The following is a 16,134-nucleotide window of genomic DNA, read 5'->3' as shown; positions in this document are numbered from 1 at the left end:
GTGGAAAAGCTCCTCAAGTTGAGCGTGAGACTCTTCCAGTTGCTGTAGCACTGACTCCACATGGGCCACTGAGCTGCCCTGGGGCCTGAAACAAACACGCCCACACACATTACAGACACTTCAAAAGAAGTTCAATCAGTCTTAATTAAATTAAAAGTCCCCAAACATGAAAAAAAAAACTAAAAACTATGAAGCCAAGCTGAAAGAGAAGATGATATATGATTAACACCTCCCTGAAAACACCCACTAATAATATCCACCTGTAAACAAACGCATCAGCAGAAATAAATTGATTAAAAATAAATAAATCTAGAAATAAAACTGTATTTGCTTATAAGTCAGCACAAACATGAAAGCATGCATCCATGCTTTCAACATCATCAAGAACAGTGGTTCCCAAACTGGGGTCTGTGAACCCCCTAGGGCCTAGGGGGTCCCCACAAGGTTGTAGGGGGTCCCCATAATTGTGTCTGTGCTGAAGCTGTGAGGTTACTAGACCATATTTACAAAATCAGCATTTTTAAAATCCCAATCACACTCCCAGTATAATTCAAAATTCTGTATGTCTGTAAAAAGTAGCTTTTAACGCATAAATACGGATAGAACCCCTAAGGGTAAAGGTTGGGAACCGCCAATCTAGAATACGTTACAAAGCTCATGTACATCAGTTAAATATCTAAAAAACAATGCTTCAATACAGTCAACACAATGCTTAAATGAACAGTTGATGCAAACCAGAAATCCAATCTACTCAGACTAAATCATCCAGAAAACAAAAGCAGCTGCAGAACTAGAAAACGTACACAATCATCAAAAAACACCTTTCAGTTTTACATGATTTGGAAAAATAATTCTATAACCTTCAAATCACCGAAAACTCAGATTTAAGAAAATCTTACAAACATCTTTAAAAGTCTAGATAATAAAAGTGCTCTGCATTTCCTCTTTAAGCAGGTATAAAAACGATTCCCTCATTCATTTCAATTAAAAACACAGAAACGTATTTGATAAAATCTTGAAAAATAAGCCACTAACATCAGGCACACCGTCCAGCCAGTAACACACTCTCACATTAGGAACCCAGAAACTAGAACGCACACATTAAAAGAATAAAGTAAACAGATATAAAACTAATAGATATACTCTAGACAGCAATGCATCGTGCTAAATTTAGAAATATAAGTGCACACAATTTACACAATCTAGGACACGATTGGTAACATTAAACAATAATTTCCAACCCTTCATTTTCTCATCAGCAGTTTCTGCATCTTTTAGATTAGTAATCAACCTCACCCCAACTATCTTCCCCAAGTGCTAGTATCCAACGTGTTTTAATTGTTTCCCTGCTCCACCATATTTGATTCACCAGTTTAGCAGCTCATCAAGCTCTGCAGAAGCCAGTTAATCGCCTGCTGATTAAAAGCAGGTGTGGTGAAGCAGAAAAACAACTAAAACATGCTGGATACCGGAGGATCGCCGATCTTTACAGTCTATACAGAAAACACACGCCCACAAATGACAGAAAATCAGTTAACCAGATGCACTTCATACAGAAACAAATTTACAGGCACACAGTTATACGCACGGCTACTCTGAGCCCTAAAATATCAGGAGCTGCCTTGACGTAAAACAAGCACACTCTTCCTGTGCAGCCCTGCAGCATAAAACAAACACACCCACACGTGGTGTGAGTACCTGAGCTGTAAGATGAGGTCTTCTCCTTCCCGGATGACACTCATCGCAGCTTCCTGCAGGTCAGGGTTACATTTGGGGTTAGTGTGAGGGTTAGGGGTCAGAGGTCATTAGAGTGAGATTGTTATGATGTTATTTCTATTGGTCAGAGGGGAAAGGGTGGATACCTGTGTGTTGGCTTGCTGCTGCTGCTGCTGGCTGATTAAAGCCTGCAGAGCCTCTACGGTGTTGGGACACACCAGGAGATCTGGGGAGAGCTGCTTCTGGAGGCCTTCCATCCACACGGAGAGCTGAGGAGGAGATGGGAGTGATGAGAGGAGGTGAAGAAGCTTTTATCTGGGGTCTTAAAGTCCAAAAAACATGGAAAGTCTAAAGTCAGAGTCCTACCTCCTTGGTATGAGTGTAGAAGGACACAGCCAGGTCCAGCAGCAGCTTCCTCTGTTCCACCCGCTGGATGAAGGCCTGAACAACATGTCAACAAGGTAAATGCCTCTGACTCAGCATGTAAACAAGCCAACATGACTCGGCATGTAAACAAGCCAACAGCTTCCCTGTCTGTCAGCTTACCTGCATACGGAGCTCCAGGTCTCGGGCTGCCTGGTAGATCTCCTCCTCCTCACACTCTCCAGACTGAGCCAGCTGATCTGCTGCCTCCAGGAGCTTCTCTGCATTAGTGTAGGTGTTCTGAAACACAGACAGATCTAGTTCTGACTGGACACCTGAGCAGGTAACTGGCTCTACAGGTCGGGCAGTGAAAATGAAGACTTGTTTTTCACTAGAGGCACTGAGGTACCTGTGCAACCTGCTGGAAGTCATCATGCCGTTTCTGCAGTGCTCGAGCTCGATGGAGAGACTTCCCCACTCCGGTATGTTTGTTGAGGAAAACCTCACCATGCTGCTCCACCCAGTCCAACACCTGAGAGATGGGCAAGTGGAGGGAAAATCTGAGTATGGGTCAGAACCTAAACCCGGACCTGGATCTGGATCCAGGGATAATTCTAACTCTAAACCCTGATGATATTTTGGTCGTGAATAAAGGGTCCAACCTGTCTGACGTCCTGCTGAAACACACACAGCTGTAGACGCTGGTGGAGGCGGAGCTTACGATGCTGCCAGGCTCCTTCAACATCATGGTGACCCTGCAGGGGAAGCCAAATCAGTTTAATCTTTTTAGGTGTTCATAAATTCTAATTCAGCTCTGGAGCCATTGTCCTGTCCATCTTACCTGCATCACCTGGTGCAGAACGCCCATGATGCTGTGTGTGGCAGCAGTGAAGTCTGGCTTGGCTGCTGACTCGTCAGACTCACTGGCCGAGCTGCGCTGGAGTACGTCCAGTAATGCTTTCCCACTTTCACTCACCTGAACACAAACGGAACAATGGACATTTGAATATCAGATCAGGAAGACACCTGCAGACTCAGGTGGGACCTCTGGACCAGGAAGCACCTGTGTGTAGTTGGCTGAGATCTCCTCATTGAGCTCCTGATGTTTCTTTACTGCAGCTTCCAGCTCTGCTGTTGCCGATGGCAACGGCCCCTCAGAGCACATTTTAACCCATCCCTCGACCCGGAGAAGGAACTAGAGACACAATACAGAGACAGACAGACAGACAGGGTTTAAATCCATGAAAATACCGGATGGCTGTCACATGATTTTCTCTAAGAAGGAATACAATAACAAGAAGAGGACGCATCTCATTTAGACTTTATTTAGGCTTGGGTTAGGCTTTGATCCACAGTTCTTTGGTTTTTGGCTTCAAATTCACTTGTTAGTTCTAATTATTTTGTTCCTGATCAGTTTTAGAGAAGTGGGTTTCACTCAACTTTGACCTAAGTCTCGTTAAAAAGGTCCTGACTCATATTTTAATACACCTGATGTGGTCTCATAGGAATGAATGCCTCGCAAGTCATACTCTGGGGGAAAAAAAGCTCAAATGTGCCTGTTTTAGTCCAGAGAATTTAGCTGGAGGAGAAAGCAGCTTCAGACAACAAGATTTGGAGTCTATTTCCTGATGTTTGGACATCTCTCATCTGATTGGCTAACAGCAATGGGACTTTACCACTTGCTCTGCAATGTTGATGTATATCTTCACAAATAACACAAGCCTGGAAGAGTTCTGTTGTGTGGTGGAGTTGCTAATGCTAATGCTAATGTTTAGCTAGTACTGGCCGATGTGTTCTTTGTTTGCTGGACACTAAACCAACTAAACCTTCCCCGTCGCGAGTCAAGATGAGTGAGAGTTTCGCCATTCCATTTTCTATCAGAAGCTAACGCAGGACATTGGTGTAGGAGACAATTTTCATGTTCAGCCTGAATGTTGAAGTCAGAGTGACTGATCATTTTCAAACTTCGTAAGTAAAAATGTTTTGTCGGTGAAGGACCCATTCAAAGCATAAAAAGGGAAAATAAAAAACAAAAGACTTAGAGAAAGTCTTGCTCCTCGGAAGTAAAGCAAAGAAATTAGAGCTGGATCAAGAACCTTTACACGTGGAGTGGAACTTGTGTTGATACCTGCTCTGCCCCCTGGTGGAATCCCGTTGCCATGGCAAGCGTGTTGCTGCGCTCCTCCAGTGCCGTGGTCAGGGACTTCCAGTCTTCCTGTAACCGTGACGACACCACGGCGATCCGCTCTGCTCCGTAATGACCGGCCTCTGCAAGTCTTGCAGCCATGGTCACCACGCTGTCCACGTTCACGCTGCCATTCTGAAGACACGTCAGTTGGATAGGGGTGTGGTTTTTAAATGAATACCATTAAAGGATCAGCTCTGTTTAATCACATTAAGCTTAAAATACCAAATCTATATATCTTGGTTCTGGTCTTTAAAACCAGGAGAACTGACACACAGCTTGGCATGGACGTACCATACAGTTGGCGGTGAAGTGCTGGTGTTGTGTTTGTAGGTCCATAGAGTGCTGGTGGTTCTGACCAACGTCTGTCACAGTCTGCATGAACAATTCTTTACTGTGAGCGATCCACTCTGACATCTGAGACGGGGAGAGGCAGAATTAGGCAGAGATGGGTCACAATACCCAATGCAAAACTCAGCGCAACATCAGGCAAATGAATGCAAAACTAATGGTGGTCTGAGGAGCCGAGAGGTTCAGTGAAAAGCTTGTTTAGAGGAGATCTCCGGCCAGCTGGACGTCTACCTTGGTGGCGTCCTGCTCAAATAGGTGCAGTTGCAGTGCCTGGTCCAGGTGCAGCTTCTTATCACTCCAGCTCTGCAGCAGGTGGGCTCGAGCCGCCTGCAGTCGATCCAACAGAGACGAGACCTTTGGTGCCACACTCTGGAAGTCTGCCCCTCCTGACAGCCAGGTGCCCCCACTGCCTCCCCCCTCATTAGAGCCCTCGCCGTGAGAGGGACCAAGGCGCATGCGCTGGAGCAAGCTCCGCCCTTCTCGGTCAAGCGCATCGACTGGCGCGGTGCTGATGGTGTTGCGAAGACGATTATGTTCCTCTAGAAGTCTAAAAACAATGTAACAAAGAGTTTAGCACACATGGACTCCAGACAACCCTGAAATATGGACGTCAATCTAAAGAATTACTTTCTGGCTTCATCAACGTCCTGAGGCTCCAGTATGCGGTTCAGCCCAGCCTCTAGCTGGTCCAGCTGGGCCAGAAGCTGCGTAGCGGCACCAGAGAACTCCTCCAGACCCAGACGTAGCTCAGTCCATTCCACATGGTCATACTCCAACGAGCCGCCAAGGTCAGACGTAAGCTGGGAGGGGTCAACAAGCCGGGAGAGACCCTCCACCGATACCAGGCTGGTCTGGAGACATAGATGTTTTCAGCAACCCACTAACAGCTTAACTGGATTTACTGAAAACATTTGTCGGAAATTCAGACCTGATCCAAACTGGACTCATGTAGTCAATTAATCTGAACAGGATTTGCTTCCAGATTCAAGCACAGAAGATCAAACGAACCAGAAATCATAGGACTGGTTCTGGCCGTACCTCAAAGCTGAGCTTGGCACTGCCCAGGTTGGTCTTGTGTTTTTGCCAGAAGGTGTCTGGTTTGATGAGCAGAGCTGTGTGGATGTTGGAGGAAAAGGACTCCTGCAGGGTTCGCAGAACTGGCTTCACGCTGTCCCACTTACTGCCTCGCATGTCCACCACCACGGTGAAGCCACGAGCACGCACGTCCTCACTGGAGGAGAAGCACAGCAGGGATCAAAACGATATAGTTTTTCAACAAACTCGACCTTTTAACATCACCCAAGTGACTGAGGCCATAAGATCTACTCCTGTATGTTTGCCTTCTTGTTCTGAGAGTTCTGTTGAACATCCACTTAAAACCCCACAGCTGCACCAACTCGTCTAGTTTCATGCACTTTATGGATCAAATGTGCTTTAAAAATGAGGAAGCTACAACCACATCTGTTTGAGAGGGATCATTGTGAACAGAACCTGAGAGAGGTCTACCTGGGTACCGTAGACAGGTAAGTAACCAGTCGGCTGAGATCTTCCTGTTTTATTCGGTCGTGATTGGTCCTGGCTGGAAACGTCAGTATTGGTCCGCCTCTTTTGTCCCTCCCACCTGGACATCACAACAGGTGGTCATTTGAATGGGCTTCAATGAGCAACGTAAGTAAACTGACAGAAGATTTTTGTGTTTTACCCGACACAAAGGCCACTTTTTCTCTGAGCACCGTCAGAACATCGACCGCCCGGACAGACTCGGCTTTGCCAGAACCTGGGGGGACAAATGAGAGACCCGGTAGTCACTGATCAGTGGCCTGGACCACGTCTGTGTCTGAAGAAGTACCATACATACATACATCTGTCACCCAGTTATAATTCATAAACTAATACCTTCATTTATCCATCCACTCATCTGTCCACCACCTAGCCCCTGCTCAACCATTCATTTACTCATCTGTCCATCCATTCATGAATGATAAATGACCCGCGCTTGTACAGTGCCTTTCAGTCAGAGGACTCCAGAGCACTTTACACTACAGCGTATCATTCATCCTTTCACACACTGATGGTGATGAGCTACATTGTAGCCACAGCTGCCCTAGGGCACACTGACTGAGGTGAGGCTGCCAAGCACAGGTCCCTTCGACCACCACCAGCAGGCAAGGTGGGTTAACCCCTTACGCCAGAATTAGTTTTTAATGATAAAAATGTTTTCCACTTGTGGATTTTCTTTCAGGTACATGCAGTATTTTGGTTGCATTTGGAGCAAATGCAGGTTTGATGCAAATTTTCAACAACCGGCGTTAAGGGATTAAGCGTCTTGCCCAAGGACACAACAGCAAAATTCTCTGTCTGGAGACGGGATCAAACCTACAACCTTCCGATTACTGGTAAACCCACTCAACCTGTTTAACTACTGCTGTCCCACTAAATATATTCATATATTCATCCATCTAAGCTTCCAACCACCCATTCAACCACCCACCTATTCATACATCCATCCATCCAACACCCAGTAACCATCCACCAACTGATACGTCCATTCATCCATCCATCAATTATTACATCCATCCATTCATCCATCGATCTATAACCCAGTTATCATTCATCACCTAATACATCCATCCATCCATCAACCCACTCATCTGTTTACCACCTAGGCCCCACTCATCCATTCATGTACTCATCCATCTATTCATATATTTATCCATCTAACATTCCATCCATCCATCCATCATCTGTCCTGCGTCAATAGAGGCACACTGGGTTGCCTTTGTCAGTTCACCCCAGGGCAGCTGTGGCTACAATGTAGCTCATCATCATCAGCGTGTGAATGGGTGAATGATACACTGTAGTGTGAAGCCTATTGGAATCCTCTCACTCTGAAAGGTGTTACACAAGTGTGGGACATTTATCATTATCCATCCATCTACCATTCATCCATCCATCTACCCACCCAGCCCATCCATCCATCCATCTTCCAACCACCTATTCGATTTTCCGACCTCTATCCATCCATCCATACATTCATCCATCCATCCAACCTTCCAACCACCCATTTAACCACCCATCCAATTATCCGACCTCCATCCATCCATCCATCCATCCAACCTTCCAACCACCCATTTAACCACCCATCCAATTATCCAACCTCCATCCATCCATCCATCCATCCAACCTTCCAACCACCCATTTAACCACCCATCCAATTATCCGACCTCCATCCATCCATCCATCCATCCAACCTTCCAACCACCCATTTAACCACCCATCCGATTATCCAACCTCCATCCATCCATCCATCCATCCATCCAACCTTCCAACCTTCCAACCACCCATTTAACCACCCATCCGATTATCCAACCTCCATCCATCCATCCATCCATCCATCCATCCAACCTTCCAACCACCCATTTAACCACCCATCCAATTATCCAACCTCCATCCATCCATCCATCCATCCATCCATCCAACCTTCCAACCACCCATTCAACCACCCATCCGATTATCCGACCTCCATCCATCCATCCATCCATCCATCCGCCCATCCACCCTCTTCTGCCCATCCAACCTATCCACCTATCTCAGAGATACCAACTACAGGAGGGAAGCCCAAACCTCCCTCTTCGCAGTGACACACTCCATCTCTTCCAAGGTGTTTCCGCCCAGACAATCTGAGTGGTACTGATTCAGCACAGCATGCTTATCTTGATCATAAGAGAGCTGATGGACAATTTCATCAATAATATGAGCATTACAGTTCAGGCTGAGACTGTGTGTGTGTAGGTGTGTGTGTGTGTGTGTGTGTGTGTGTGTGTGTGTGTGTGTGTGTGTGTGTGTGTGTGTGTGTGTGTGTGTGTGTGTGTGTGTGTGTGTGTGTGCTCTCATTCATCCATTCATTTAGGAACCATCTAACATCTTCAACCTTGTAAGAATGTGTCTTCAGGAAAGCCCCTCAGATTCTAGTTTTAGGGCTCAGATCTGGTTTTGGGGTTGTAATAGAGTCAGCATACTCAGTGTTTCCCTCACAGATAGATGTGTGTGCTGGAGACAGGCCTCCCATATGTGTCAGATCATCCTGCGCAGCGGGAGGAAGCTAATCCAACACTCACACACCAAGGGCATTAAACGCCTCACATTAGCAGCACGACAAGCAGAGATAACCCTCAGAGAGAAAACCCACAAACAAGAAGGAGAAGTGGAGCGTTTCTCCTGCAGGGCTATCTCTCTCTGTGTCTCTGCCTGGTCCAGACCCAAAATCTGTTTCATCTCAGAACTCAAAAACCTTCAAAAACAAAAGGATAAACGACCTTCAGATGCACACGCCTCGAAGCTGCAGCATTATTTAAATTTTTTTTTTCTATAGAAAAGAGGTGAATGTGACATTTTAACACAGAAGTAATCATCAAATACCTTCTGACAACCAGTGCGTTTTTAATAGGGCAGCTTTACAATCAATCAGTCAATCAGATTTTATTTAAACAGTGCCTTCCACTGCCTTTACAGAAGCCCAAGGCACTGAACATGAAATAAAAACAGTAAACGAGCAAAAAGACAGATTAAAAATTGCATTAAAAATGACTGAAATGATAAGACAGATACGATAAAAGACTACAAATCTAAAAATCCATATTATATAAAAACCAAACGATAAAAACGAGTCTTCAATCGACTCTTGAAGACCTGCAGTGATGGGTACTGATAGCAAGTGGGAGCCCATTCCATAGTGTTGGGGACCGAAAAGGCCCTATCACCTCTTGTTTTGAACCTTGTTTGTGGGACGACGAGCAAATCCTGATCAGCCGAGCGAAGGGAGCGTGTAGGGGCATGCATCTGTGACAACCCAGCCAGATATGGTGGGGCACCACCGTGAAGGGCCCGGGAGACAAACAACAGAACTTTAAACTTTACCCGGTAAGCCCCAGGTAGCCGTGTAGGGAAGCTAGGACAGGAGTAAAGTGTTGTCTTTGTCGTGCCTGTCAGGAATCTAGCTGCTGAGTTCTGCACTAACTGCAATCATTTCATTGCTGCCAGACTCAGTCCAACATATAGTGCATTACACTAATTGAGCTGCGATAAAACAAAAGCATGCAGGACAGACTCGAGATGCGCCCTAAACAACATCGGCTTGATCTTTGCCAGGCGGCGCCAGTGAAAAAAGGAAGTTCTCACAACTACATACTAACATGTGTAGTGTCATGAATGGCCTCTAATTTGTGACAAAGGTCACATTTTCCCAGCTGGGTCAAGCTGGGTCGTTCTGTAGCTTCGCCCCACAGATTAACCGCCAGGAGCCGTGATGTCTGCAGAAACCATCTTTATCTGCTGCTGTTCCGTCCCACGCTGAAGGACACTTCAAGTTCACAATAACATTTTTCAATAATAATTTTAATAAACTCTTGACTTTATTACTGTTATTACAACCATCATAAATAATCTCTTGGTTCAGTGTAAATGTATTTTAATTACTGAAATGACTTATTATGCTTTGGGTATAATAATAATTATTGTTGATGATCCGTAATGTGTGTTCAGTAAACCAGAAGGTCATCTTGCACGTTAACCACCTCATCCAGAAGAAGGGATCCAGGGTAAAGTTAAAACCATCTCACATGTCGTTACTTCATGACCAAGCTTTCTGACGCTGAGAGGGCGTGTTCTGAGGGTTTTGTTAAAACCAAATCCCACAGCTGAAAGCTCAGTTATTGAACCATACCAGGAGACGAGGGACGGCCGCCCAAGTCTCTACTAAGCATTCTGTCACGCCGATAGTCTTGCTTCGAATAAACACACCTGTAACCAGCTGACACAAAACTCCTTCAGAGTTAAGCCAGACGCTCGACACCGTGCACCTGCAACATCTCTGGACCAGAGGATCGGTTCTACTCGGGTCTTCCCTACCGGACCGAGTACCCCTGAGGCTGACAACATCCTCCTTGACCTCCAGATCCACACAGAGGGTCGTCTTGCTGGGTGAGGTAGCACACAGATGGTGTCCGATGCTGTTTTCTCTAGAAACAACTGAGTTAGCTGCAAAACAACTTTCACCCAGAAGCGCTTCTCTCGCTGAAAGAAACCTTCTGAGATTCATTCACGCACCCAAAAACTCGCATTTTCATTTTAGCTTCTATTCAGTCGCAGGTTTGCTTTTTAAAATACGTTTTAATATCAAATTGTCTGTTAAAAATTGTCATTTCAAATCGTCATTTTTTTTAAAGTGTTAGTAATAAATTCTTAACTTTAAAAACTTGACTCTCTTCTTTGAAATTAAACACAGAATGGTGTATATTTCTGGTTATTGAAAAATCAAAGATTCCTTTCAACTTCTGATTAAATAAATAAACTTTTGCTATTAAATTTAATTATCTTAAATTAAACATTCATCTTTGGATTAAAAATAGACCAAGCTCGTTGGCATATGAACTTCTATCGAATATATGATATCCTAGATATTTATATATGATAGAAGCTTCATGGTTAACTTGTTTGAGCTTTTCTCAGAATCTATCAAAGCTGATAGCAAACAGCGTTAATTCTAGTATGTAGTTAAACACGCTACACATACTAGCTGCATTCTTTCAATTAGAGTGACTGTCAATGTTTGAGCCCCTGGTTGGAGCTAGGGTGGGTTCTGCTTGGTCTGGATGGTATGAGAGCTGGATCTCTGAGTGAAGATCATTTAATCATTAATAATAACTCAAACAAAAGAGTGAATAAATGTCAAGCATCTGGATCATAAGTAGGGATGCACCGATCAGGTTTTTTGCTGCCGATCACCGATACCGATATCAAAGAATGCTGATCACCGATACCGATCACGTGGTATGGCCAGAAATTTTCTACAACATTATAATGAGTGCTACAAACTACATAATCTGGGAATAAAGGAAATGTAACCTAATCTAAAATGGTCTGATCGGTCTGCTTTGATCTATTTTGAAATCTCCGATCAAAACCGATAGGTGCGCCATCGGCCGATTGGGATCAAATGCCGATCCATCGGTGCATCCCTAGTCATAACCAGGTAAAAAAAAGAGACTTAGAATGCAAAATAATAAATAAAAATAGAAAAAATAAATTCGTCAAGTTTATTAAAAACTGAATTTAAAGTTGAACAGAGTGGTCATCAGCTGATCGAGTTATTAAAAGTGGTTCACGCCATCATGAACCCCTGATGTTAAAAAAGCTCTCTGGTCTTTGGTGGAGTCATTCATTCACACCACTGCTGCAGAGGTTAAACAAAGCTCAAAGGATCCTGGGGGTCACGGAACCAACAGAACAAGGGATAGAGCCCAAAAACCCTGATCTGCATGAAGCTGGAGGATCAGACAGGTTCTCCATGAAGACACCAACCAACCTTACTGATGCTGAATGCAGCCCAACAAACATAAGACTTCTGTAGTCTGTGGCATCTGTCCCTGGTGGTCTTCAGAGGTAAATAGACCGCAGAAGGCCTCAGACTGAGTGAGTCAAAGTTCTGGATGGATAAGGACACTGGTCCAAACTGTTCTGGACAGGAAGTCATCAGCATCACCTAGAACTTGAGGTAAGAGGAGGCCTGGACCAAAATGAGAGAAATCGGAGAATCTAGGGATTTAAACATAGTCCCAGCTTCCCAGACAGGACAATGTCAGCCAGCTGAAGACAGAACCAAACACGTGAATGTGTTACTTCAGGTCAGTTTTTCTGTCCGACGGAAACGTTTTCCATTCAAGCTGTCAGTTAATGAATTCATCAAGGAAGGATGGATGGAGGACGCTATTCTTTATTCAGCCTGTCTCCGTTTGGAGATCAGTCAGATGCAGCAGCAGTGTGTCTGCTGAAAGCTTTTATTCTGTGATGAATCTTCAGTAAAAACTCACATCTTCATCCCAGCTGATAACCCAGCTAAACCTCCTCTCTCTTTCTTCTCACCATCCGCTCTGGGCCGCGTGAATGAGCAGGACACAAAACGCTGATGAGTGCTTGCTTCCTGTACGGACGCGTTGGAGAGCAGCAGAAGCTCACAGTCCGGGTCTGGCTAATCTGTAAACTGCTTGTCCGTTCTGCTGAGGGCTGTCAGCTACCTGATTGATCCTCGGTCAGCTGCCGATCACACAGAGCGGCGGTCGGAGGAGGGATTTACATCCTCTCACACCAATAAAAGCCTCCGACTGTGAGTCAGTGAGGAGCCTGAAATAGAAGCTGCTCAGAGCAGATGAAAAGCCTTCAGAGAAACTCGCTGTCAGCCTGTCAGCACTCATCAAACTGATTACGCAACAGAAACTAATGAATATGTTCCACCACCACGTCTCTAAAACCCAGCCCAGGGGACAAGACTCACGCTGCTGCTGAGGCCAGAACCCGAGCAGGACTCCACGACTCGTTCTCAGTGACCCGAAACGCGTCTGTAGCTTTTCTCTGCTGCAGCTCGGACGTTAATTATAGACAACAGCTGCTCTGGGATCAGCAGGACAAAGAATCCTCCGCACCACTTCTTTATCGTGTGTTGATGGAACTGAACTGGTAATATTTAAAGATCCGACAAGAAATGTAAACAATAAACAACTTTATTATCTCCCTTTCAGTCTAAAAGCACACAAAGTGCTTTGCAGGAAACCACAAACATGTAAAGTTAGGTTAAGAGTCCATCAGCTCCTCCACAATAAAAGACTTTCAGCTCCTCACATTAAATCTTTCATCTATTAGCCCTTTTGTATTACTTTTATCAGTCAAAATAAAAGTCTACAGCACTTGTAAGGCCTTCAACTCCTTCACCATAAGACATTTAAAACTCCTAACTCATTAATTTTAAACACTTAGTTTTCTTCAAAATAAAAGTAACAGCTCCTTTATTGAAGTCTTTCAAAAATCCCTTCAAAATAAATGCATGTGCATCAGCTCAACTTCTTTATTTCATTTTAACATTAGGAGTCTTTCAGCTCCTTCAAAGTAAAAGACTTCTTGCCTATCATCAAATGCATTCTGTTCAATTAACTTTTATTTTTCAAAATAAAAGTCCCAGAGATTTTGTAAGTCTTTTGCCTCTTTCCCAGTAAACTGTCTACATCAAATCTTCAGCTATTAGTTGTTTTCCAGCTTTTCCAAATAAAAGTTTCACAGTTACTTTAATTGGAGTGCTTAAGCTCCTTCACTTAAGCTTTTCACAACAAAAGTCTCATTTGCTCATTGACAATATCAGATTACTTTGTTATAGAAAACAAACAGATGTTTTAGTTTAATTGAGCACATTCAAACCCATTTTAATCTTGATGCAAGAGTTAATCTAATTTAATCACATTGTCCCTTCAAACTCCAAATATAACGAACATTATTTTAACTTTTGTTTTATGTTGTGTTGCTGAGCACCAGATTAGCATCCAGTCAGGTCAGAACCTTCATGAGCTCCATGTTTCCAGCATCAATGCAGTCTGAACTAAAGCATCACTAATGTCTTTAAGTGTTTAATTGTGTCCGTGTCTGTGCTTTCTGACTGCAGTCGGCTTCAGAAACAACAGAACCCAGCTCAGATTCTGGTTCCAGGCCGTCAAGTTTGGATGGACAGCCGGTACCGGACCGCCTCCGTCCAACACACACAGGTTTAAAACCTTCTCAGAATCACCAAATTCAGGTTTCCATCCTACAGAATGGCATGACTTTGAGGGGAAAACAAACGACTACATTGATTTAAATGATGCCTTTTTTGCTATATTGACAAATGAATTCCCTCTATTCCTGCATCAGATTTTATGTTTTTATTTGAATTTCTTAATTTCCTCACTAAACAGGTTTTGGGTGTTAGTTTGAGAAAATTGTAATTGATGTATGTGTCCAAGTATCACATTTTCAGCACTTTCTGTCACTTTACAGCAGTCTCCATCAATTAAATTCATATTTTTCAAATAAAACAAAAGATTGAGAATATTTCTAATTAAATAACAAATGAAGCGCCTTCACAAAAAGGTTATGTCTTTAAGCTCATTTTGCATGATTTATGCCATGATGGAAATGACAGAATTTAGTCAAATAACACAATAGGCTACAGAAAATATTGACAATCTTTAGGTTTTTGGATATATTTTTTAAAAAGGCTCATTTTAATCAGTGTCATTACTGAACAGCTGGTCTGTCAGAACCCTGCAAACAATCCACATTGCATGGACATGCAGATCATGTCTATATTGTATCCTTTGGTCCAGACCGCGTCTGTAGGATGTGTAAATAGGTCTTTGCACAGTGGGAAGACTCAGCAGACTCCTTTAAGAAAACATAATTTAAAAGTAAAAACTAACAAAAGAAAAACAGTTGTTGTTGCGTTTGTTTATTTTTTAAGAAATGCAACATATTTCAGTTTTTTCAATAAGCAAACTGCAGCTGTCAGAATGAGCTGACATGAAAAATCAGCTGATTATAATTTATTTAGAGAATCTTTAAGGTTTTCAGTAATTTTATGATTGAATTTTATTTTTTATAAGAATATATTTGATGCAGTTTGACACAGACGTTAAAACAAGCCTGATGCTTTTCTGTCTGAACACAAATCAAACATGACAGCTGTAACAAACCAGATCCCTGAACCCGAATGGGTCATAACCACAGGGTCCCTCTATGGAAACCCCCCCCCCCCCCCACACACACACACACACACACACACACACTCCTTCCCTCTGGGTTGTACCCACCTGCAGGTTATGCAGCACCTCCACCTTTGAGTGTGTTATCACACACATACACACACACACACACACACACACACACACACACACACACACACACACACACCACATTACATCACACACACGTTCAAAGAGCTAGCAGGCCTTCCCACAATCCTCCTTGGTCGGACCCTGCACCCCCAGCAGACACACATACTCATTGCTGCTGGGCAGTGCTGCGCGCGCGCGCACGCACGCACACACACACACACACACACACACTGGTAGTAGCATAGACCGAACACACACACCGTCAATGGGCGGATGTTGAGGCATCATGGCGACAGCAGCTCCCACTTCACACACACACTCACACGCACGCGCTCTCACACCCCACCTGCCGTCACCAGGCCGTCCGGGCCCGCATCTCCTCCTCCATCCGCCGGATTCATCCTCTCTCCTCCTCCCCCTCCTCCTCCTCCTTGCGCTCCCTCCTCCGTTATGTTCCGTCGGTCTCCCCTGTCCGCTCCGCTCCTCGCGCCTCCTCCCTGCCTACCGGTCCATCCCTGCCGCTTTACATCAGATCGGGTCGGTACCAGCAGGTTCAGGGGCGGGCGGCGTTCCGTTCGGATGGGTTCCAGTCCTCCCGGTACTGATCAGGCCGTCACTGCTGCATCCTCCTCGGCTCAGTCTCGACCGTCCTCCTCCTCCTCAGCTGCTGCTGTTCTTACGTTACCGTGATCCCGCGCGGCATCGCACCACGTCACCGTTACTGCTGCTGATACCGGTACCGTTACCCTGGAGCCCCACAGCCTGGGTGTCCCCCCTCCGTGCTTCCTACTGCCGACCGGTCCGGCCAGCACCGCTCCGCTGGTGCGT

General features: G+C 44.6%; 1 protein-coding gene across 5 annotated transcripts in view; it reads right to left on the bottom strand.

Moving 5' to 3' along the window:
- Positions 1 to 16,134, bottom strand: part of LOC107384612 (kalirin) — a 50,142-nt gene extending 34,008 nt beyond the window's left edge. For all 5 annotated transcript variants that reach the window (XR_008560033.2, XM_054735062.2, XM_054735072.2 and 2 more), the window contains exons 1-17: positions 15,653 to 16,134; positions 6,318 to 6,392; positions 6,122 to 6,236; positions 5,654 to 5,846; positions 5,243 to 5,466; positions 4,847 to 5,162; positions 4,559 to 4,681; positions 4,208 to 4,399; positions 3,143 to 3,274; positions 2,921 to 3,055; positions 2,742 to 2,834; positions 2,489 to 2,611; positions 2,263 to 2,379; positions 2,083 to 2,157; positions 1,863 to 1,985; positions 1,699 to 1,751; positions 1 to 85 (exon numbers count right to left, since the gene is read on the bottom strand). The exon at positions 1 to 85 is cut by the window's left edge and continues 63 nt beyond it. Coding sequence is in view for 4 of the 5 variants with exons in the window: in XM_054735062.2 (XP_054591037.2) it covers positions 1 to 85; positions 1,699 to 1,751; positions 1,863 to 1,985; positions 2,083 to 2,157; positions 2,263 to 2,379; positions 2,489 to 2,611; positions 2,742 to 2,834; positions 2,921 to 3,055; positions 3,143 to 3,274; positions 4,208 to 4,399; positions 4,559 to 4,681; positions 4,847 to 5,162; positions 5,243 to 5,466; positions 5,654 to 5,846; positions 6,122 to 6,236; positions 6,318 to 6,392; positions 15,653 to 15,707 (2,229 nt within the window). In the remaining variant the exon portion in view is untranslated. The remainder of the gene's footprint in view (positions 86 to 1,698; positions 1,752 to 1,862; positions 1,986 to 2,082; positions 2,158 to 2,262; positions 2,380 to 2,488; positions 2,612 to 2,741; positions 2,835 to 2,920; positions 3,056 to 3,142; positions 3,275 to 4,207; positions 4,400 to 4,558; positions 4,682 to 4,846; positions 5,163 to 5,242; positions 5,467 to 5,653; positions 5,847 to 6,121; positions 6,237 to 6,317; positions 6,393 to 15,652) is intronic.

This window comes from Nothobranchius furzeri, chromosome 3 (assembly GCF_043380555.1).
Source record: "Nothobranchius furzeri strain GRZ-AD chromosome 3, NfurGRZ-RIMD1, whole genome shotgun sequence".
In the NCBI taxonomy this organism is placed as follows: domain Eukaryota; kingdom Metazoa; phylum Chordata; class Actinopteri; order Cyprinodontiformes; family Nothobranchiidae; genus Nothobranchius; species Nothobranchius furzeri.
This window is presented reverse-complemented; position numbering and strand designations above follow the sequence as displayed.